The 25,043-nt window shown below is 42.5% G+C and overlaps 1 protein-coding gene across 3 annotated transcripts in view; it reads right to left on the bottom strand.

The window, feature by feature from the left end:
* C5H20orf27 (chromosome 5 C20orf27 homolog) overlaps nucleotides 1-25,043 on the bottom strand; it is an 80,942-nt gene that overhangs the window by 11,101 nt on the left and 44,798 nt on the right. For all 3 annotated transcript variants that reach the window (XM_042469563.1, XM_042469564.1, XM_042469561.1), the window contains exons 3-4: nucleotides 23,934-24,076; nucleotides 13,280-13,418 (exon numbers count right to left, since the gene is read on the bottom strand). In XM_042469563.1, the coding sequence (XP_042325497.1) occupies nucleotides 13,280-13,418; nucleotides 23,934-24,076 (282 nt within the window). The remainder of the gene's footprint in view (nucleotides 1-13,279; nucleotides 13,419-23,933; nucleotides 24,077-25,043) is intronic.

Raw genomic sequence — 25,043 nt, 5'->3', positions numbered from 1 at the left:
TCATCATCATCATCATCATCATCATCATCATCATCATCATCATCATCATCATCCAATTGGCCCTCCGTATCCACAGATTCACAGAATGAAAGAATCATAGAATCCTAGAGCTGGAAGAGACCTAAAGGGCCATACCCCATTCTGCCATGCAGGAAGACACAATCCAAGCCCTCCGTGGGATAGATGGCCATCCAGACTTTGCTTAAAAACCTCCAAAGAAGGAGACTCCACCACCCTCTGAGACAGTGCATTCCACTGTTGAACAGCTCTTATTGTCAGGAAGTTCTTCCTATGGTTGAGATGGAATCTCTTTTCCTGTACCTTGCATCCATTTTCAATGTCCTCATCTCTGGAGCAGCAGAAAACAAGCTTGCTCCAGCATGACATCCCTTCCAAAATTTAAACACAACTATCATATCATCTCTTAACCTTCTCTTCTCCAACCGAAACAAACCCAGCTCCCTAACCTGCTCCTCATAGGGCTTAGTTTCCAGACCATTCATCACCATTTTGGCCTCCCTCCTTTGGACACGCTCCAGTTTCTCAATATCCTTTTTGAATTGTGTTGCCCAGAACTGGACACAGAATTCCAGGTGAGATCTGACCAAAGCAGAATAAAGTGGCACCATTACTTCCCTTGATTTGGACCCTATACTTCTATTGATGCAGCCTAGAATCGCATTGGCTTTTTTAGCCGGTGCATCATTCTGTTTACTCATGTTCAATCTGACATCTATTAGGTTTCAGCCATCCACAGCTTGAAAAAAATATAAATTCCAAAGAAAGCAAACCTTGATTTTGTCATTTTATATAAGGGACAACATTCTACTGTGCCATTGTACTGAGTGGGACTTGAGCGTCCACAGATTTTGGTATCCATGGGGGATCCTGGAACCAAACTCCAGCTGATACCAAGGGCCCACTGAACAGGTCTTCCAAAATCTGAAAAAATCCAAAACCCACAACACTTGGGTTCCAAGCATTTGTGATAAGAGAGACTCAACTTGTATAACCTTAAGAGTTTGCCTTCCTGGACAGTTCTGGAAGCCATCGGCTGTTTTTCTGCACAGTCCACAAGCCGTTCCTTCCCCTTTTGCACTTGTTTTGCATTTTTTCCCTGCCCTTTGCCCTGCAATAGAGGAAAATGCCGATGTTGCTTATTCAAGGACCTGTGGCACTGTCTAAGGAAACCTGTGCCATCTTCCTCCTCCCTGCCCACCCTGGATGGGTGATATCAGAATGGCACAGAGGCGTGCTCATCTGGCATTTGAGCTGAAGATGCTGATCCTCTGCAGTGTGCCAGACGTGATGGGAATATTTGCCTCTGCAGCATCCCTTTTGGGAAGCTCTTTTGCAATAGCCATTGATAGAGACAGCCCTTTCTTTAGCCAGAGCAAAGCTTCCTCTGCACACAGGGGCTTCCACAAAAGTGCATGCTCCCTCTTGTACAGAGAGCCTCCAGTAGATGCCCAAATCCTACAGTGAATGAAAAGCCGGGAGCAAATTAAGTGGATTTCTTTTCTCCATTCAGGAATAGTCTTCTGCACTGGAAGTGTTAGGGCAAGATGCTGAACAATATGGAGTAGAACAATAATAGGAGAACTAATAAATAAAAGTCATTATTGAGGAAAAAACATTATAATAAGAATACAGAAAACAAGCATTGCAAGAATTAGCTGCTCAAGGAGAATATAAGAAATCCCAATAATTTGAATTCTTAATCTGAAATCTTGGAAGACAAGTACAATATCGTAAAGAAATAAGTCACGCTGAACAGAAAACCACAGGAAGTTTAGGATAACACTACGGACAATACACAACAAACTGGCTTATTAATAAATGTAGAAGCATAAATAATTAAGGACATGAGTGTAAGCAAATTGATATTGGTATTGATGTGGATTTGGATAATGAAAGCTTATTGTTTGTTTGTAGCAGGTACTTAGACTTGTTTAATGCCAGATTGTAGATGATTTATGGAAACAATATATGTACGTGACAAGCATAGATGAGTTAATAAAAATTAACAAACAAACAAAAATGTTGGGGCAAGATGCCTGACAAGCTTTCTTCATGCAGGTCCCTAATCCTTAAAACCATTGCATTTAGACAAATAGGAAGAGGATGTCCCCAAATACCAGAGCTTGGAAAAGTTAACTTTGCGCATTGCAACCCACAGAATCCCCTAGCTAGCAAAGCTGCAGAGCCCCCCAGTTTTTTAGGAACTGTAGTCTGGAAAAGTAACTTTCCTAACTGACCAGCCACCCTCAAAACCCAAAGATGTCAAGGAACCCTAGTTCAGAAACCCCGATACAAAGTAAATACATTAGATAGATAGATGACAAATGGATAGATGATTCTGTTATTTCTAACCTATGAGAATTACAGCGCTTTAGAAATAAAGTTTAATAATAATAACAATAATAATAATAATAATAATAAATAAGATCCTATAAGAAATAATAAGATCCTAAGGGGGCCATTCAGAGATTAGGGGCATGGGATATGAGCAACTTTTGGGGGCCAGGGGGCCACATTGCTCTCCCAAGAAGACTTTGGAGGGCTATATCCCAAAACTGCACCCACTGAAAATTATTATTATTAGTAGTAGTAGTAGTAGAATAGTAGTAGTAGTAATATTATGTTTATTTATACTCCGCTTTCCTCCCAGTATAGAGACTCAAAGTGGCCAGGAAAGATTCTAGAGCAGATCATTAAACAGAGAGTCTGTGAACATCTAGAAAGCAATGCCATAATCACAAAAAGTCAACATGGGTTTCAGAGAAAGAAGTCATGCCAGACAAACCTAATCTCTTTCTTTGATAAAATTACTAGCTTGTTAGATGAAGGAAATGCTGTGGATGTAGTATATCTTGATTTCAGTAAGGCCTCTGACAAGGTTTCCCATGACATTCCTGCAAACAAGCTTGTAAAATGTGGGCTAGACAACTGTTAAATGGATCTGTAATTGGTTGACCGGCCGAACCCAAAGGATGGTGAGCCATGGCTCCTTTTCTTCATCCTGGAGAGAAGTGATCAGTGGGGTCCCACAGGGCTCTGTCCTGGGCCCAGTGTTATTCAACATCTTTATCAATGACCTGGATGACAGAATTGGGAGCATACTTAGAATCATAGAGTTGGAAGAGACCACAAGGGCCATCCAGTCCAACCCCATTCTGCCATGCAGGAAATCCAAATCAAAGCATCCCCAGCAGATGGCCATCTAGCCTCTGCTTAAAGACCTCCAAGACTCCACTACACTCCGAGGAAGGAGTGTGTTCCACTGTCCAACAGCCCTTACTGTCAGGAAGTTCTTCTTAATGATGAGGTGGAGTCTCTTTTCCTGTAGCTTGCATCCATTGTTCCAGGTCCTGTTCTCTGGAGCTAGGGATGTTTAGCCTGGAGAAGAGAAGGCTAAGAAGTGATATGATAGCCCTGTTTAAATATTTGAAGGGATGTCTGATTGAGGAGGGAACAAGCTTGTTTTCTGCTGCTCCAGAGAACAGGACCCAATGGAGCAATGGATGCAAGCTTCCGAAAAAGAGATTCCACTTAAACATTAGGAGGGACTTCCTGACAGTAAGGGCTGTTCGACAATTGAACGTACTCCTTCCTTGGAGTGTAGTGGAATCTCCTTCCTTAGGGGTCTTTAAACAGAGGCTGGATGGCCATCTGTCAGGGATGCTCTGGTTTGGATTTCCTACATGACAGAATGGGGTTGGACTGGATGGCCCTTGTGGTCTCTTCCAACTCTACGATTCTATTATTCTATTGCTGGCCTCTGAGGCTGAGAGTGTGTGACCTGCCCAAGCTCACCCAGCGGGTTTATAGGGCTGAGCTATGATTCGAATCCAGAGTCATAGTCCAGTGATGAAACCACTACACCACACTGGCTCTATAGACCTTTTTCATGCATCTCGCTTTTAAAAAAAGTCTCTCTTGGGTTTAAAAATGAATGTGGGGTAGCAAAAATGCCCCTCATCCTCCTATAGAGGACGCTCGGGGGTCCAAAACTGAGACCGCAAAGACGTTTTGTGTTTCCTTACTTGGCCCAGCTGGGCGATTTCAATATGTCACAACATTTCCTGCAATCAAGATTCAGGCGCAGCCGCCGTAATCTTCTTGCATTCAGCCGTATCATTCATCACCCCAAGATGCTAAAAATAAAAAACATATTCAGAAGTCCTGGACGGTCTCCAGGCGTTGCTTCCAAACAGCCAGCAACTTGCAGGCTCAAATCCTTTTTGCATATTTGGGACATTATTTGATGCAATGCCTCCAGCACAAAAAGGTTTTTGCTCATGGCATCGCTCCCAGAAACTGGGAAACTAACAAATCATTTGGGAGACTCATTTCTTATGCAATTTATACCCTTGTTGTTGTTGTTGTTGTTGTTGTTGTTTTGTGCCTTCAAGTTGTTTCCAACTTCAGTGACCCTAAGTCAAACCTATCATGGTGTTTTCTTGGCAGTTTCTCCAGATGGGGTTTGCCATTGCCTTCCCCTGAGGCTGAGAGAGTGTGACTGCTCACAGTCACCCAGTGGCTTTACATGGAAATTGAACTGAACCCTGGTCTTCAGAGCTGTAGTCAAACACTCAAATCCCTACGCCATGCTGGATCTGATACCCTGCCTTTCTCTAATATGAGATTTGGGAAGGTTTGAAGCAGAGCTCTAGTGCGACAGCAATCTACAATTCCCAGAATTCCATAGCACAAAGCCAAGGCAGCAGTGCCAAACTAGATTGTTTCTGCAGTGTGGATGCAGTCCTAGTGGTCATAGGTCAATATTCTGTCCCATTATCACCCAAGAATCCTTCTTGGAACGGAGTTGCATCATTACGTAATATTGACAACAAAGAGAATTTTGTAGGAAGGAAATGGGGGCCAACAGAAATAATAGATATTGCCACTTGGTATCCTGCAAAATTGCCCCCAAAAGACCCTCTAAGGGACCTTTTCCGTCATGTTTTGGGGACCCACTGGGCCACTTTAAACCTGGGAGAGGCTTTTCTTAGCAACACAAAATTGTTCCATAAAATAGCAACAGCAATAACAAAAGCGAGTACATTTCTATCCTGCTTATTAGTGAACCAAGCACTCTCCTAAGTCTCCTGGGCCTTAAATGGTACAAGGAAGCAAAGAGCATGGCAAAGGAATTCCTTCCATGACCTCTAGAATGTCCAAATTATTTGCAAGTACAGGTTGAGTCTCCTTTATGCGAAATACATGGGGATCATAAGCATGTTGTATTTCAGATTTCTTTCAGATTTTGGAGTATTTGTATAAACATAATGAAGTACTGTATCTTGGAGATGGAACCCAAGTCCAAACATGAAATTCATTTATGTTTCACACACACCTTATACACAGAGGCTGAAGGTAATAATATACATAATATGCATGAAACTTAAGTTTGTGTACACTGAACCATCTGAAAGCAAACAGTGCCACTCTCTCAGCCATCCATGAAAAATGCTTTGGGTTTTGGAGTACAGTATTTCAGATTCCCGAATTCCGGATAAGGGAGACTCAACCTGTCTATATAGCAGCATAGGGAAGGGTGGGCCATATATGGCCCATGTGGACCTGCCCCCCAAACCTGACACCCTTTTAGTTTTTTAAAAAGAAACCCAGAAGCAATATTTCACACATGGTGGTATTTTCCCCTGTAGTTCCCAAACCTTGTACATGAGGAAAATGAAGATTCCCCCACCTGAAATGGCCAAAAAGGAAACTGGACCCACATCGTTTCTTTATGTTGGAGCTCTCAGTCCTGCTCAGGGTATGGGGATGAAAAGTGGCCCCTATACCCTCTTTCATTGCCCACCTTGGGATATACCCCAAATGGAGAGCTTGCCTGTTCAAATTACTATAAAATGCTTATTTTAAAAAGTTAAAGAGCAGACAATGGGCACGGGGTCAAAGGCAGCAACTGGAAATAAAGGCATCCATAAGCACCAGCCATGCCAGTGCTAAGAGAAACGTGCCCGCCTTTCCTGCCTTCAGGAACAAGGAGTCTTTTGAGACTCTGAAGTGCCAATCTGATTAACGCCTTGCCTTAAAGGTCTGCCAGGGCAAGGAGCGAAGCTGTGCCATGGGAGGCAGGCTGCTGTGCCAACAGCGGCCAAAAAAGCTTACTAAAATTGCTGCCAGCAGCATCCCATCAAAATAAAGACGCAGGGAATTCTTGCAAGGAAAGTACAACCTCTCCAAATGTGCCATTGCAGGCATGGTCCAGTGTGAGCCTCACAGACAGGAGCTGTGCAAGAGAAAGGAACTTCCAACTGGTGTATTTTGTTGTTGTTAACTGTCCTCGAGTCGCTCGACCCATGGCAGCCCTATGGATGAGACATCTCCAAGATCCTCTGTCCTCCATTGCTCTGCTTACCATATATACTCCACTGTAAGTCGAGAAATCTATATCCCAAAATTGACACTAAAATTCTAGGTAGACTTATAGAAGGGTCAGTACACCAGTAGTGCTTAGAAAGGTCCTAAAGCAAGCAAGCCTGATGCCCCAATCTCCACAGAACACCAATTCCTTCCTCCTCCAGTCTGTTTTGCAAGACCTGGTTTCCCATTGGAAAAACTCTCCATTTAAAAACGTTTCCTTCTCTCTCTGTTCTGTTTTGCAAGACCTTGCTTCCTAAGGGGGAAAAAAACTCATTTTGCAAGACTTGGCTTCCTATGGGAAAAAACTCTCCATTTAAATCCACTTGCTTCTCTCCCTGGTCCATTTTGCAAGACCTTGCTTCTGATGGAAAAACACCTCCATTTAAAACAACTTGCTTCCTTTCTCAATCCGATGTTAAAACCTCTCCTCCAGCCCCTGGGAATCGGTTGGAAGAGGTCCAGAGAAGGAGAAAGAGGGGCGGAAGTGGTATTTTCCCCTTTCCATCCTTCCTTCTATGTTTTGCCCTCAACTTATCCATGCCATGGGTCATTTGAAAACCCAGGATTTTGACCGTGAAACCTTCCCTCAACTTATACACGAGGTCGACTTGGACACAAGTATATACAGTAATTCCTGCCACCCCATACTGACCTCCTTAATAGAATCCATCCTCCATCTGTCCTGGGGCCTTCCTCTCTTCCCTCCACCTTTCCCAGCATTATGGTCTTTTCCAATGAGCCCTTCCTTCTCATGATGTGTCCAAAGTACAACAGCCTCAGTTTGGTCATTTTGGCATCTTCCAGGAAGATTTCTGGCTTGATCTGCTCTAGGACACATTGGTTTGTCCTCTTGGCTGTCCGTGGGATCCTGAGCACTCTTTTCCAGCCCCACATAATCTCAAATGAATGCATTTTCTTCCTATCTTCTTTCTCAACCATCCAGCTCTCACATCCATCCACGGCAATAGGGAATACAATGGCTTGCATGATTCTAACTTCTGTGTTCAGTTGTATATCTTTGCGTCTTACGATCTTCTCTAGTTCTTTCATAGCCACCCTCTTCATTCTTAATCTTCTGATTTCCTGACTGCAGTCCCCATTTCTAGTGTACAGAGCTTCTTTCTTTATTTATGGTATTCAGCCCTAAAGGCTATCAGAGCAGCTTAGTAAAGGTACCTTTCAAATATTTAAACAGGGCTATCATATAACCTTGCCTTCTCTCCTCCAGGCTAAACATACCTAGCTCCCTACGCCTCTCTTCATAAGGCATGGTTTCCAAGACCCTTTACCATTTTCATCACCCATCTCTTTGCCAGGCTATGTTTGAACTTTTCCAAGTTTTGCTTAAAAGATGTAGAGCTGACAGTTCCAAGACAGAGGTCAGTTAGGGGATTCTGGGATCTGCAGTCCTCCAAAGTTCTTTGCCAGGCTCTGTTTGAACTGTTTCATGTTTTGCTTAAAAGATGTACAGCTGACTGCTCCAAGACAAAGGCTGTTGCGGGGGATTTTGGGAGTTGTAGTCAAACATATCTGGAGAGCGCTGGGTTAAAGAAAGGCTAGCACATGACATTCAAACAATGAGGGGGGCCCTCCACCTAATTCGACACAGCCAGCCTTTGTTCTGGGACTCTCCATCCCATCCTACCCCCAACATACCAGAAAGGGCAAGTATTTCTCATGGTCTCCAACCTGAGAAAGCAACCAGACAAATTCCCGGTACACTATCTGGAACAAAGCCTCTTGCACCCTTAATTGATGGATTTGCATAGCTGCAAAGCCGGCCTTCTTTGCATTTATTAGCAATTAACTGGAGGGGAGGAAAAGCAGATTAAGAGGAAAAGAACAAGTGGAGGAGAAGAGGAGGAGGAGGAGAATTAACAGAGTGATAAACTCCTCCACAGAGATTTGGACCTTTTCAGACTCTTGAAGACATGAACAAGCACAACTTGTACTGTACTGAAATTATGGCACGTCCAGCCGCCACGGTGCGGAGAAGAGAAATGTGGCCACAAATGCATGCACACATACACACACACACCAGCACCACAACAGCAGCAGAGAGACCTGTGAGCTGGGCTGCTTTTGTCTGCAGAACGCAAAGCGACAAAATGCAAACCGATGATTCAGCTTAACTTGTGAAAAATGTGTGCTGCAAAATAAATGGGTGCATGGTGGGATACCTAGATAATTAGGAGCATTGCGACAGAGGACTGAAATCCCCCATTAAGTCAGGGCATAGCAGCCCCGATCCTTAGACTGAAATCCTCTAAAGCAGGGACAGTTTCTCAGGGGGCAAAAAGGGTGAGAACTGCTCCCACCCAACCATCAGAATAGGCAAGGAATACCCAAGAGGTGGTTTTGCCTAAGTAAACCCTATGAAATTCAAGGCAACAGGTGACTTAAAAGCATTTAAACATATGCACATGCACAAGGCACTAGATCCCATCTGATACTGTAAGCTAAGCAGGGGCAGCCCTGGGTAGCATGTGGATGGGAGCCCATCCAGAAGAAGGAACTGTCAATATTACCTCTGAGTATTCCTTGTCTAAGAAAACCCTACTAAATTCTTGGGTTCAACATATGCCAACAGGTGATTTGTTGTCACAAAGGCACACAAGAAGAGTCTAGATCTGGGCTTAAAACTGTCTTACACTTTGCTATGAGTTCAAAAATAAAATTAATTTTCTGTTTATTATTATTATTATTTTATTTTCTTATATCCCGCCTTTCTCCCAACATAGGGACTCAAGGTGGTGAACAACATGTATAAAACAATACAGTTAAAAACAGTACATGAATATGAAAATATATAAATATAAAATTTTTAAAAATAATTAAACAATTATTTATTTATTTGTTACTACATCATTCATAAGGGGCTGGATCGTGGCCCATCAAATTCGGAGGGTATTGTTTGGGATACATTGACCTAACATAAAGGCTATGAAATTTAATTGTGCTGAACCTATTAATCTTTCATTCATACAGTCTATAGTATGTTTGGAAGCCGACCGGGAGAGACTTTCTTTCTCAAAGGCAATTGAGCCTGACATGCAACCTGAGGAATGTCTGAGAACCCAAAAAGAGTCACGCATCCTCCAGAGAAGCTGAAATTGATTTATCATTAGCAACGGCTAATGATCTTCCCCAGCAACACCAGGTACCACAATTAGTCGTGCTATATTAAAACTGAAAATTAAAATCAAATTAAAAGACAAATTAAATTACAAATTAAATTCAAACTAAACATATGCACAGTTTTGCAGGTACAGACTCCAAAAGTGTACAGTGGGCCCTCCACATTCATTGGAGTTAGGGGTGCAGGACCCCTAAAAAAGTAGGAAAACTACAAATAAAATACCACTTTTTTTTTTACCTGAGAGAATGCCTCTCTAGGAACCTCTTGGTCCTCTGCTGCAACATCTGACGGAAGATGACCATAGCATTGCCCAGAGGATCTACAAATGCCTAGAGAATCTAGGAATCTCTAGGTTGTTCCATGCAATTTTATGGCCAGTATCTGCCAGAGGTTGACCACAGAATTGCACTGGAGGGTCTACAAATGCCTAGAGAATCTAGGAATCTAGGAATCTCTAGGTCCTCCAGCACAACTGTACGGCCAACATCTGCCAGAAGTTGACCATAAAATTGTGCTGGAGGATCTACAATTGCCGAGAGGGTCTATAAAATCTAGGAATCTCTAGGTTCTCCAGTGTGACTTCTGATGAAAATTGAACAAAATCATGCTAGAAGACCTAGAGATTCCTAGGGAGACTATACTAATCAAACCCATAAAAATCAAAGCTGCAAATCTGGAGCACCAACTGTATATCTTTTCCTTTTGCAAGAAGCAGAAACAACAGGAAACGCTTCAGATGTTGTTCCATGTTTTTCAGCGCAGGGCAACTGTTTCTCCGTTGAATTGCTCCACTCAGCAGCTGATCCACAGAACAGAGACAGAACTCCTCTATATAGACTCACATTAGCTCTTTCTGCAAGCCAAAGATGATCCTTATCAGTAATAAAAGATTCCCTCTTTCCTTTACTGGAGTGCAGACCAATCTCTTTTGCATCCTCAAATCCCTCTGCATTCCACCCATCTTGATGAAAGAAATGTGCCCCAGCTCCCAGCCATCTGACTTCTTCCGTCCATCAATGGGTCTCCCTCTGTCCTACAGCAAATGTGTTTGGACAGGCGGTATTTTCCTCATTCCCTTCCTTCTCTGGTTCGGCACAGAGCAGCGACAATAAGATAACACAAAGACTTAAAAGCAAGGCAACTTTGTTGGTGAAACTGCTTAGAATATACCGCTATGATGTGCATGTATCTCTATGCAAGTAAATGGTCAAGTGAAGTCCAAAGTTAGTTCTCCCAGGACATCTAAGGATGTTGCTGTTTAGAATAATGGAAGCCCAGAACTGGAAGGGACCATAGAGGTCATCCAGTCCAACCCTTTGGTCAGTGCAGGATTTCCAACTAGAGCATCTCACCCTCTTTTTGAGGGCATCCAAAAGAGGAGACCATACCACCTGTTTAAGTGTTGGCTCTTGGCGGCTTCTTGATCGCCAACAAGGAAGTCCTTCTAATGTTCAAATGAAAACTACTTTTGTGTAACTTCAAACCATTAGATCTGTGGTCCTCTCCTCTCTGGAATAACCCTTGGGATATTTAAGGAGGGCAATCATACCACCCTTCCATCCTCTCTTCACCAAGCTGAATATGCCCACCTCCTCATAGGTTTTGTTCTCCATACTTCTTATCATCCTGGTTGCCCTTCTCTAAACCTGCTCCAATTGTCTGCATCCTTCTTGAAATAAGACACACAGAACTGAACGCAGTACTCTTGATGAGGCCTGGCCAGTGCATAATACAGTGGGGCTACTGCTTCCCTTGACTTGGAAACTGTGCTTCTATTAATGCAAGCTAAAATAACATTCGCCTTCTTTGCTGCAACATCATACTGTTGGTTCATGCTCAATTTATGCTCAACAATAATCCCAAGAACTTTTTCACACATAGCACTACCTAAACACCCTCAAAGTGCTAGATCCCGTGTGATCTTGGAAGCTAAGCAGCGTCAGCCCTGGTTAATAGTCAGATGGGAAACTGGTGCTGTAGGCTATACTCCAGAGGGAGGAATTAGGAAAAAACTTCTCTAAATATTCTTTGCCTAAGAAAATTATGGGGGGTCTCCATGAATCAACAGGTGACTTGAAGGCACATACAAACACATGGCTGAGTTAAGTATCCCCCATCTTATACGTGTGCATCAGGTTTTTATGGCCTAAATGTAGAATTTTAATTTTCCATTTGTCTCTGTTGAATTTCATTTTAGTTCAGTTCTCTAGTTCATCAAGGTTCGTTTGAGTTCTATTCGTCTTCCAGTGTGCTTACTACGCCTCCCAGTTTTGTATCTTCTGCAAATCTGATAAGGATTCCTTCCACCCCATCATCTAAATCACTGATAAAAATAGTGAAGAGCATCAGCCCCAAGACAGAACCCTGCAGCACTCTGCTTGAGATCTCCTTCCAGTATGAAGCATAGGCAGGCACTCGTTCTACTCCTGACTATGATGGGACACACGATTGGGGGGACACATGGCTTGACAACAGTACGTATGAAAGTGATCTAGGGCACGGGACAGACCACCTCAAAAGGGCTGCCTACTGGCAGCCTTTTTCCCTCCAGAGGGATGCCACAGTCGCCAGACCGTGTGGCGTCCCTCCGGAGTAAAAAGAACACGGAAAAAAGGGTTCTTTTTATTCTGCCGGGTGGAAATAATGAGTGCACCAATGCAGAACACTTATGTAAGCAACATGCAGCAACGCACAGCAACATGCAGACGCTGCACGTCTCTTACATCAAAATGGTGGCACCCGTATGAACGCCACTACGCCATGCTAGGGTCAGGGACTGTGCAGTTGGTGCACGGTCTGTAACCCTAAAATCAGCGCCAGCACGGCGCATTTGGCTCATCTGTTCTGGGCCTTGGAGTCCTAGTAGGCCACATGTTGAACATGAGTCAAGAGTGTGATGTAGCAGCTAAAAAGGTCAATGTGATTCAAGTCTGCATCATCAAGAGTCTAGTGTCTAGATTGAGGGAAGAAACAGTGCCACTCTATTCTGCTTTGGTCAGCCTCACCTGGAATATTGTGTCCAGTTCTGGGCACCACAATTCAAAAAGGATGAGGACAAACTGAAGTGTGTCCAGAGGAGGGTGACCAAAATGGGGAAAAGTCTGGAAACCACCAAGTCCTATGAAAAGCAACTTAGGGAACTGGGTATGTTTAAATTGGAGAAGAGAAGGCTAAGAGGTGCTGTGATAACCCTATTTAAATATAAGAAGGAGTGTCATACTGAGTATGGAGTAAATTCATTTTCTGCAGCTCCAGAGACTAATACAAGAAAGCAATGAATGCCAGCTACAGGAAAAGAGTTTCCACGTAAATACTTGGAAGAATGTCCTGATGTTAAGAGCTGTTCGACAGTGGAAGTCGCTGCATCTGATGGTGGTGGAGTCTCCTTCTTTGGGGGGTTGGATAGCCATCTACCGGAAGTGTTTTGCTTGTGTATTCCTGTCTGGCAGAAGGAGGTTCAACTGGATGATGCATCTCTTCCAACTCTATGATTCCATGATCAAAAGAGCCAACAGGCTTTTTGGCTGGGTACCACTTGCCACACCACTTAAACCAACAAAGCTTATTTTATAACAGTTTCCATGCAAACTCTTTGGGAGAACTACAGCTGGATCCAGGTTTAAATAGAAAAGAATATGTGCATAGCAGACGTTCTTAAACAGAGCAAAGGGAAAGATTGCAGGGAGGGGTTGTCTTGGTAAGAAAGCACCTGCCCTTCTATAGCTCAACAGCAAAGAGAAATCTGACCTTCAGAGACCGGAGCGATGCTGATCACTCGCAGGTGAAGGTTTGCTAAGGGTGCGGCACAGACGTTCTTCCCCAGCAGTTGCACAAAAGGGAGGACAAAGGTGATTTCATACTTGTGCAAAATCTTCAGGAATCCTACCTGAAAGGAGAAGGAGAGGTTGAGACGCTGGTGATACAAAGAATATTAAAATATATATAATTCAATCACAGTCGAAAAAAGAAAGGAGAGTCCTGGACAGACAAGAATCTGTGCAATTCAGGAGTTATTTTGCACACAAGAAAGAAAGAAAGAAAGAAAGAAAGAAAGAGGAAGGAAGGAAGGAAGGAAAGAGGAAGGAAGGAAAACCACATTCAGGTTTTGCACAGAAAATAGTATTTTCTGGACAGAACACCAATTTCTTGCTCAGGAAAAATGACATTTCACATAGAAAAGGACACATTCTTTGCACATACAAAAAATTCCATATGTGTTTTTGTGTAGAGCAAGTCTGGAACTTCAAACAGTCCTTGAAAACTGTGCAATTGATTATTTACAACTGATTGGTGTGTGTGTGTGTGTGTGTGTGTAGGCAGTTGCTAGCTAGTTAGTAAAGCCTTTCTTCTGAGCAAACTGGTTGAAAGTACCAGCAATGGAGATATTACCAAGCAGGCAGAACTCTGGTTCCCAAACTTTGGTCCACCAGATGTTTTGGACGTCAGCTTCCAGACCTCCTGACTATTGACCAAGTTGGCTGGGGCTTCTGGGAGCTGAAGTCCAAAACACCTGGAGGACTAACATTTGGGAATCACTGCCACTGTAGAACAAGAGCAGAGCACAGTCCAAATGATTCTGGACTGCAATTGCTATCAACGAATCCTACAGTTGAGAGGAATCCCAAAGGTCATAAAGTACAACCTTTTTCTAATACTGGAAATCCACATCTAAAGCATCCCTGACTAGTCTCCATATTTATTTAAAGATCTTAAAATCCCTGCTTATTTTAAGATCTTACACGTCTCGCATGCTTCACTCTCCACCAAAAACCTTCTCCAACTATCCTGACTTTGTGTTTAGTAACCTGTGAACATAGGTACATAGTTTCACATTTTTTCCTGTGCCAGCATATATGTTAGGTATTAATGGACAAGTCCTTTCTTGATACTTGTTCATTTCAGATATTTCTGCATCACCTCCCAGCCCAGTAAACACTTAAAACAATTCAAAAATAAACCATTTTTAGAACACATTAAAATACTCTTTGAAAACTTTTTCAAACCATCCCATAAAAACACTCCTAAAATACTATTTTAAACAGTGAAAACAGCATTAGAGGCCATGCGGAACTGTACTGTTTTGGCTTCTCACTGTAAGCTCAAAAGAGATGGAACCAGTCTAGCTTCCTTGGGGATGAAGTTCCATAATCAGGGTGCTGACACATCCGTGCTGCAGAAACAATCCAGTTTAACACCACTTTAATTGCCTTGGCCCAATGCTATGGATTTCTGGGAATTGTAGTTTTGTTGGAATTTAGCTTTTCCTATCGGTGAGCTCTGGTGCCACAACAAACTTTAGTTCCCAGGATTTGAAGGTTGTGCTTCCTCACCACTTTGCCTATTCTGTCTGTGACTCCTTTGATGTATGGTAAAAACACCTTCCCTTTTGGTGGCTGCTTGTCTTCACTTCTCTGGGTTTTCCTGGGCCTGGCAGCCCTTCTGATGCCTGAGCTGGAATAACCATTCGCCTGTAGAGTGGTCCAAGTGCTTCAGTTCATCCTCCAAGAAGTATGCTCACAGATCCTTTTTGCCCTTTTGTCTACCAGTGTTTTGATTGTGCTTCTTTTTTATCCTGGGTGATGGCTGGACTTCTTGTGTACGTATCTGTCCATTTGTGTAGGTGTTCTGTATACTGTGTGGCCCAAACATTGGTTTGGTTTGCAGATGAGCTTACATAGACTGTAGTCTCCGAAAGACCATGTTGCCAACTTCTCTCTTTCAGTTAGTCTCAAAGGTGCTACAAAGATCTCTCCACATACTGATTCTAAGACTAACACGGCTATATCTTTGAATTCTGCCAGATGGACAGACTCTATTAAGGAGATTGTGGGTATGATTTTGCAGGACCTGAGCAGAGAAGTTGAGCAAAAGGGGCCTTGGAGATGTCACCATGAGTCCAAGTCAACTCAAAGGCAGCTAACAACAACAACCAACAAACTGTATCCCAAAAAATTAAATGCATCTTTTTTTGCATATTAAAAATAATAATAATCACAAATTGATTTTGTGAAATGAAATATAACCGAGTTAAGATGGTGGGGGACATGAAAAAAACCCAGAAATTGATGAGCTTAACCCCACTTCTAGCTACAACAGTGGCATCTGGGATTCAAATTCGGAGTATCCTCTCGTGTAAATGGATCGTGGTCATCGAAACAGGTCCCTTCCACAAACAAACAACTAATCTGAACCCTAGAATACTGATATTTTTAATTGGGTTTTTTTTGTTTTTTTTTTTTTTTTTTTTTGCAGATGTTTATGTACTGAATGTGTGCTTCCTTTGCTGCCAAATCAGAAACGCCGCACGGCAGGAACACACGTATAGCTTCAGCATATGTTGTGTTTCTGTATCGCTGGGGCATCAAGCCAATTAGGAGACAAATTCTTTGTTAGCTAAGGCATTTCCAAAGGACTTGGCATCCTTCCTCTGAAAAAGCTTCTGTAGAACAAACGCAAGGATAACTCCCTGCTGATTCGGCTTACAATATTAGATGAGATCTAGTTCGCTCACAGTTTTGAAGTAAGTGAAATAATGCACATTTATTATGTAAAGAGGACATTTTCATTAACCTTCTCTCGGTCATCTGCTTCCACCATCCTCAAAGGCATATTTAGTGAGAAGACGGGGCCTTTTTGGTGGTGGCTTCCACGCTAGAAAATCAATTTCTATCCAATATTATTGGCAACCAATTTCTAATTCCAATTTCACTGGCAGGTGAAGATTTTTCTACACCAGCAAAATAATTTTTAGGAACTGTCTGTTTTGAAAGAAAAGGGCTTTTCTTAGCACTCTGTACTACTTTATTCTTAAAGCTCACTGCTTGGAAAGGTTGAGCTTCTATAGACAGTTCAATAACTGTTTGTAGATTTTTAAATACAAGTGTTTTTACCTGCAATTTGTATTATTCTGTAAATTGCCTTGAGTCCCAGCATTTTTTTTAAAGGAAGGGATGTGGGATACAAAGAAAACAGCAGAATAAAATAAACCATTAAAGAGGGATGATTTAGCAATGGGTTTCTTATATTGGCAAGGGGTCTTACTAGATTGGCTTTGGGTTCCCTTCCAAACCTAGGTTGCATCTAGACTGTGGAAATAATGACGTTTGAAAGCGTTTTAACAGCCGTGGCTCTATCCTACAGAGTCCTGGGATTTGCAGTTTGGTGAAGCCACCAGCACTCTTTGGCAGAGAAGGCTAAAGTCCATGTAAAACTACAAATCACAGGTTTCCATAGGATGGAGCTAAAGCACTTAAAGTGGCTTCAAACCACATTATTTCTACAGTGTAGATGAACACACAGTACTTTTACAGACAGCTTGAATGGTCATTTCGCAGGAAAGCTTTAGCGGTAGCATCTTGCATTGGCCAGGGGTTCAATAAGTGACCATTTGGGGTCCCTTCCAACTCAATGATTCTGGGATAACTCTGGGATTTCAAAAGCTATACTGACCTGCCAACCCAGGGAAATCCTAATCTGGATATTCCTGTTCAATCTGCAGGTAAAGGACTCATTCACATCAAACAGGGACATGCAAGCCAGGCTTCCCCGGCCTAGTTCCCTTGTGATTAGGAATGATGGGTTTTGTAGTCCCTTACCATCTGGAACCCACACACTGCAAGCGCACACATAATCCACAGCCCCAAATGTGACCCTGCCTGAATTATCATGGCTCCATCCTCTATGTAAATGACCTACATCAGTTGGGATCACCCAAAAAAATCCCAGGACAATAACTTTGGCTATTCTCATTCCCTCCAGCCTGATTCTTTTATTGATGGAAACCTCAGGGATTGAAGCTGGGACCGTCAATATACAACAGTTGTACTTTCCCCATTGCTAGGACATGAAAAATTCTCCTTGGATCCTAATAAAATAAAATAGGGCTCATGTTGGACTCCAGTTCCCATCATCCCCAACCAATGTCGAGGATGATGGGAGAGAGAATCTAGAGACCACCCAAAAAGGTGCCCAGTTCCTCTTTTTCTGACCCAAACATGGACTTTTTCTACAAAGGCAGAGGCTTTCTAGGTAGGCTAGAAAAACAGATCCACGTTAATAAATATTTCAGTGCCTTCGGAGCTACATTTAGCAATTCTGCCTGAGACGGAAAAGGATTGCTGGGTATCAAGGAGAAGAAAATTGAGATCAAAAGGAGGGTGGGATGCAAAACGAGGACGAGACTTTAATGAGGAACAGTCTGGAAGGGAAGAGCAAAAAGCAAAGAAGGAGCAGAAATATCTTCCTTTTTCCTCCCTCCAACCCTGTTGATCCCATAAGTAAAGAAGCATCAAGCGGCATCTGCTTCTATAATCAGGCTGTTACTGGAATGCAACTTGGATAATTGGATTTTTGCATCCAGAACGTCAGAAGTAATTAAGTTTGGCAGGAGGACCAAAATGAAATGGATGGGCTGCTTGAGCAGAGGCAAAGGAAAGGGGCCAAAGAGGAGCGTGCGAGGTTTACTTCCCAAAAAACCCAAATTGAAATAAAAGTAATTTGTATCATCCTTTCCAAAAGAAAGAAAGAAAGAAAGAAAGCGTGTAATCATGTGAACCGATTTCATACGACGTCACGCAAAAACCCGCCACTGAAGTGGTTGCAAAGGGCATCGTTTTACTTTTGGGATTTCAACCACAATGCATTTCCAATATCACTTTATTTGCGCAATTGTGTGTGATAATCGTTCGTACAATTACTCACCGCTTTCGCTTTATTTGCAGGGTGCTTTAAATGCGCTTTAATCTTCCCTTAATGCCGAAATTAGCACCGTGTGATAAATTCATAAGACTAAGAAACTGCATTGAATCTGGGCCTACCTAGCAGTCTGGGAAGACGGGTTTACTTTTTATTTATTCATTTAAATTCTTTATTTACATAGTACATAGTAAATATTATATGATCCATAATTCATAATATACTTCTTTTTGGCTCCCTTTCCCCTGATCTAACAGACAGACACTCAGAGGGTATACACATTCTCTTTAAATCAACAATTATTCTTGCAAATACAGAAAATACTAATTATATTTTATATTATTATTATTATCGCTTCCTTTTCTTTTGTCCCACAAACGGATGCTTAAAGGGTAGGCATTGCCTTTAAGTTATCCACCATTCTCAGAGATACAGAGAATATCATTAATTATATTTTTTACTTCTAAATGCCCCATTTTTCCTTCTACTTTCTCAATCACAATTTCCCTTTTATCTCTCCATGATTCTTTATTGCTCGGTTCAATATATTTAAGTCTTCTTTCCCTAAGGAATTCAAATAATATATGTTCTTTTATCTATGTAAAGAAATAAGACTTGTTCCAATTAGATTCCTTTTTCTTTCCTAAGGAAATCAAATAATATATACAGCCGCCCGTCCTTTCTCATGGACTTGAATATTCACAGAGGGGCGACCTCCGTTATTTTCAATGGAGTGCATCCCCGTAGCACACACCCTGCGCATGCTTGCAGACAGACGCCCCATTCAAGTCTATGGGACTTGAATATTGGTGAGTCTCCATTTTCCCAGGAGGTCCAGAACGGATCCCCCATGAAAACAAAGGGCCAACTGTTTTATTTCATATATTTAAACAAATAAAGACGTGTTGCAATTATACTTCTTTTCCCATCCAAAGGGCAGCTTTTAAAATTTGTTTCCTTATGTATCTTTGATTACTATCCAGTCCTAATTCCCGTAAATTAAGAGTTAAACAACTTTCTTTGCTTAATGGTACCTCTATCCTTATTACTGTATTTATCCGTTCCTTAACATCTATCTGTCCAAATTTCTTGAACAAAAAGGCATTCCCATCAGATATGTATATAAATACCCTTCAGGAAGGCTTACTTTTGAGTAGATATACTGTACTTGCACAAGAGTACTGTTGTCTCAGAAAACTACAAATCCCAGGACTCCGTAGGATAGAGTCATGGCAGCGAAAGTGGTGCCAAACTGCATTATTTCTACAGTGCAGATGCACCCTCCATCTTTCCATGCAGCACCATTGCTCTATATTTGAAAGACAGTGAAAAACAAGGACAAACTATTCCCAGAATAAGGCAGAATAAGAAGCTTTCTGCATGAGAAATGCGGGTGAAATCTTTTGAGTCTGTCTAGAGATATTAATTACTGTTAATTTTTTCCCCTTAAATGGATCTGACAAAATGAATGCTCTGATTGCCTTTCCTAAAAAAGGAAGCATTCAGCTCCATCAGCTGTTATGAGCAAATTGGAACAGCATTTGGCGATGTCTTATTTTCTCCAAAAAGGAACCTCAGGGATGGAGTGCAGCCTCATTCAGCAAAACTGTCACCATTCTGGGTTTTAGTCCAAAGTCACAGTAATTTGAGGTGGCATCAAGAACAGCCGACGGGGAGAGCAAGGGATCTGAACTCAGTGCTGGCAACTTTGGCAATAATAGATGGGGGGGGGGGAATCAGTCCAGATGTTATGAGCATCCATTTCTGTCCTGGAAAAGGAGGGCATCTGGTCACCCTGGACTCTCTCCAGGCTGCTCCTCTGGGATCTTTCTTCACCTTTGAGAAAGGAGATTCTCAAACAATTTGCACCAGGTGACAGGTGAGCCAGTTTTTAATAATCAAATCCCACAGCATTGGCTCAGGGGTCGGGCAACAATTATGCAAAAGATCCCCCTTCAAGGCGTCATTGCATGCCCTCCTTGGTTGATGACTACCTCCATTTGCGTCTTGTGTTTGGCTAAGCTTTTAATTCGGTTTAATCCCCAAATACTCCTCAACCTTGCACACTGCAGCAACCCACCCTCCTTCCCAGCTTAGAAGCCAATTTTCTCCCATCTCCGTAAAAGATTTCCACTCTTGCATCCCCTGCGGCTTCCTTATGGTCTCCGTGCATTGAATTTTCTTCATCTTCTTGCAGCACACAGAACCATCCAAACTCACAAAAGATGCGGTGTGTACATTCTTTATCCTCTCCCACAATATTCTTGCAAACAAGCGAGTGCTATCAGGCCCAGTGCTATCCAACATCTTTATCAATGACTTGGTTGAAAGAATATTCTTGCAAACAAGCAAGTAAAATGTGGGCTAGGCAATGCAACTGTTAAATGGATTTGTAATTGGTTGACTGACCGAACCCAAAGGGTGTTCAGCAATGGCTCCTCTTCTTCATCCTGCAGAGGAGTGACCGGTGGGGGGTCCAGTGGGGTCTGTCCTGGGCCCAGTGCTATTCAACATCTGTATCAATGACTTGGATGAAGGAATAGAGGGCATGCTCCTCAAATTTGCAGATGACACCGGATCAATTCTGCAGTGCACATTCAGCCAAAAACTCATCTAGGAATATGGCTTAGTTCATTTACTAACAGGACAATATGATAGCTTTGTCGCTGAAGTCGTTTTGGATTTATAGCAACCCTATTATGGGCTTTTCTCAGAAAGACTTGTTCAGAGGGGTTTGCCTTTGCCTTCTGAGGCTGAGAGAGTGTGACTTGCCCAAAGTTACACAGTGTGTTTCATGACCAAGCAGGGATTCGAACCCTGGTCTCCAGAGTTATAGTCCAACATTCAAACCACTATGCCAGGCTAGCTTTGCACTAATATAAATCCCAACGCAGGGACCTTGTGCAAGAGCCATTATTCCTGCTATCTCCTCAAATCTGTACTGTAAAATTTTATCATTGTTGCATGCCTCCAAGACATTTTCTTTTAATGCTTCTGGTGACTATCACATGTTTTCTTAGCATGGTTTCTGCAGAAGAGGTTTTCCCTTGCCATGCCTGAGGCTGAGAGAATGTGACTGGCCCAAAACCAGCCAGTGAGTTTTTATGGCTGAGCAGGGAATCGAACCCTGGTCTCCAGAGTCGTCATCCAAGGCTCAAACCACAATATAAAAAAAGTGATACCCTCTGCAAAATTGGGCTTCTCCCACTTTCACCAAGATAGCCATACAGACACGGCCATTTGAGTTCTGAACCCTTAAATGAATCTTAAATTTCCCTTTCCTATTTCCTAACAGCACAGGATCAATTTCCAAAGTGCGCAATTTAAATCCCAACTGCATGCTCTTCGTCTTCATCAGAAAATGTAAAACATCCTGTCCCTCGCTTCCTCCTCTTTCAGAAACCCAGTGAATACAAGGCAGACAATTTGCCTTCAAAAGATATAGCTGGAAGGTGTGCCTCCAGACTGATTCTTGCCTGCTCTCAAGACACACAAACCCAATTTGTGAACGGAAAGGGAGGCAATTCTGGAGGCTGCTCATTTGGATAAGCTCCGCATCGCTGCCAACGAAGAGTGGAAATCCTACCAATCTCTCCCCTTGGATGCCTTCCAAAGAATCAAGGGCAAAAGTTGAATTAAATCAGGAATTCCAAGAACTATAAAGTGGGTTTGCTAATTTCAAAACTAGCATCAAGGCAGAACTGGGCACCAAGCCTTTATACAGAGTTTATTCTCCTTTTTTCTAACTTTCTGGAAATGGTTGTTCTGCGTGGATGTCTGGGGGAAAATTGGCAATTGGGAACCAAAGAATAAGAGAACCAGTCATGGGAAGGATTTATATTGGGCAAAGTGAAGCTAATCCTCCAAAACCAGTCCCCCAATTGGCCCAAAAGAGAGGCTGATTTTCTGAGTTTGGAGGAGAGGTTGCTAGATTTTGGAGAGGCAAGAAGAGATGTGGGCGGTTTTGGAGGCTTTTAGCTCTTGTTCAGACAAAGCGATTGGCCAAAACCCAGTACAGGTTGGGTCTCCTTTATCTGAAATGCTTGGGACCAAGAAGCGTTTGGGATTTATTCAGATTTTGGAATATTTGACAGATACAATATCTTGGAGATGGGACCAAAGACTAAACACAAAATTAACTGATGTTTCATATACAGTTCAGTTCAGTTTATCTTTATTACGGTTACAGACCAGCACAAATGTTTCATACACAACTTAAAGACACAGCCTGAAGGTAATGTTATTCACAACATTTTAAATAATGTTGTGCATGGGGATAAACAAAAAGAGGCTTGGGGACCACTGTTCATCTTTTTGCAAAACAAGGGAGTGATGTTTTAAAAATTGATAATTAGGAAGGTATTCATATTAAATAAATAATAGTAAATAATAAATTAATAGCTGAATAAGAATAAAGTGTAGTATGACAAAGAAACCCCTGTATTTTTTTATTTGATAAAGGATGTCAGTTTGGTATATTTTATAAAATGTTTGGGATACATGGAAAGGTTGAATTTCTCAACAAAGAAGAGATAGTTATAGGCATCAAGCGGGTTTTTGGAGAGATTGAACATGGGTTGGAAAAAAGCTCAGGAAGTTACATTGTGGTGTGTTAAGTGTTGTAGTAAGTCGCTATGTGGGTTATTTTGTATGTTGATCGTTGTGGATGTATGGCTGGGGGTACACAAGGTGCTGTCTATTGTTTAGGTGTTAATATGTTAGTATCAGTTTGGTTTTATGTGTTCATTTGTGTATGTGTATTAGTATGTATATTATTATGTATGTGTATTTTTATGAGTCTGTGTGTTATATGGAATATTTTAGAATTTCAATAAAGAAGAATAAAAAAAATGTTGCCCATGAATCTGAACTATCAGAAAGCAAAGGTGTCACTGGTGGGATACAGACCACCCAAAAAGACCGGTCCGCTGCCTCCTCCTTTTCCGCCGGCAGGAAGCCGCAGAAAATATACCACGCAGCTTCCTGCTGGCAGAAAAAGAACCCACAAAAAGCAGGTTCTTTTTTGTCGCAAGCGCAACGCGACATGCAGACGCTATGCGTCTGTCACGTCGTAATGGCGGCGCCCATGTAGACAGGGCGTTGCCATTTTGACGCCTCCAGTACGTACTAAGCTAACCCTAGTACATACTAGCGTTAGGAAGTGTCTGAATGGTGCACGCTCCCTAACCCTACTGCCACCACGCTACATTTTGCGGGTATGTATCGCGCCACTGTCTCAGCCACCCATGTGAACAATTCTGAGTTCTGAAATATGTCGGATTTTGGTATAAGGGATTCCCAACCTGATTGAATACAAAAATGGGATTAGGTTCTTCAAAGACCTCAAGGCACACCTTCCTCAACATTATCACAGGCTGCATCCACATCACAGCAACAACTGAATTTACACTGCAGAATTAATGCACCACTTTAATTGCCACGGCCCCATGCTGTGAAATCCAGGGATGTGTAGCTTGTTGTGGCACCAGTGCCCTCTGACCGAGAAAGGTTAATATATCACAAAACTGTAAATCCTTGAATTCCACAGCATGCAGCCATGGCACTTAAAGTGGTATCAAACAGCATTAATTCTGCAATGTAGATGCAACCCTAATTCCATTTCTTTCAGCAGCCACCTTTCAAGCACTTAACTGGGAGAGCTTCGCAGCAATGCAACATGCAAAGAAATGGGCTGTAGAGCGCTCACCTTCACAAGGAAGTTGCCTTCTTTCTCCTGGCTGACCATGACCACCGAATCGTGCAGCTTCTCGTCGAAGTGAACGTGGCTGGAAGACCCTTCCACAGTCTGAGTCGGGGCAAAGCGGACACCGGCCACTTTGGCCTTGGTGCCTAGAGGAGCAACAAAGAAGCAAAACCCCAAAATTAGCAAACGGAAAGGAAAATTTTCAAGGAGCAATGTTGAGCAGGAAAAAACCTCAATAGGTTTTGCATTCAGGAATCCAAAATTAGCTGCTAGGGATGCCAGGAACTCCGGCTCTCTCTCACCAACAGAAGCAACACAACATGTAAGGATTAATATTATTTTTATCTTGTATCCCACCTTTCCCCCAAATCAAGGTGGTGAACAGAAGATTTAAAACAATATAATTTTAAAACAATATAAAAGCATTTAAATGTATTTTAAAATGTGAGAAATGAACCTTTCAGATCTAATGATTTTACCCAAACCCTGTACAGGTTTTCCATTGCTCACACTCTGAAATATTTTGATATTCCCATTGCTCTAGAGTATTTAATAAGAGCCAGGGTAGTACAGCAGTTTGAATGCTGGACTAGGACTCTGGGAAGCCAGAGTTCGAACCCTCCTGCTTGGCCAGCAACCGGAGACAATCCCTCGAAGGGTGGTGGGGTCTCTTTCTTTGGAGGTTTTTAAGCAGGGGCTGGATGGCTATCTGTCCCAGGGAGGGCTTTGACTGTGAGTTCTTACATGGCAGAATGAGATTGGACTGGATGAGTTTCTGGGGGTCTCTTCCAGCTCTATGATTCTATGATGTTATGATTCTATGATTCCCAGAATCCAATATTCAAAACCACTACACCACACTGGGTCTCCTCCTAAAACGCCATGTTTGCTACCTTGGAGAGGCCATCTCTCCTGGCTTTGTCTGCACACTAGCTCCCTGCCACCCACTTTCAGTCGGAAAACCAGATTTAGCGTTGGAACCTGCTGCCTTATCATTTCTTCCAAGCCATCCGAAAAGCACAAAAGCCCCCCTGGGAAGCGAAGCGTGCACAAAGAGATCCCTAAAAGCTTTGATCAGAGAACCTTTCATCACCGCTGTCCTTATCAGGCGCC

This window comes from Sceloporus undulatus, chromosome 5, assembly GCF_019175285.1.
Source record: "Sceloporus undulatus isolate JIND9_A2432 ecotype Alabama chromosome 5, SceUnd_v1.1, whole genome shotgun sequence".
Lineage (NCBI taxonomy): Eukaryota > Metazoa > Chordata > Lepidosauria > Squamata > Phrynosomatidae > Sceloporus > Sceloporus undulatus.
Note: the sequence above shows the minus strand (reverse complement) of the source record. Positions and strands in the feature narration are given on the sequence as shown.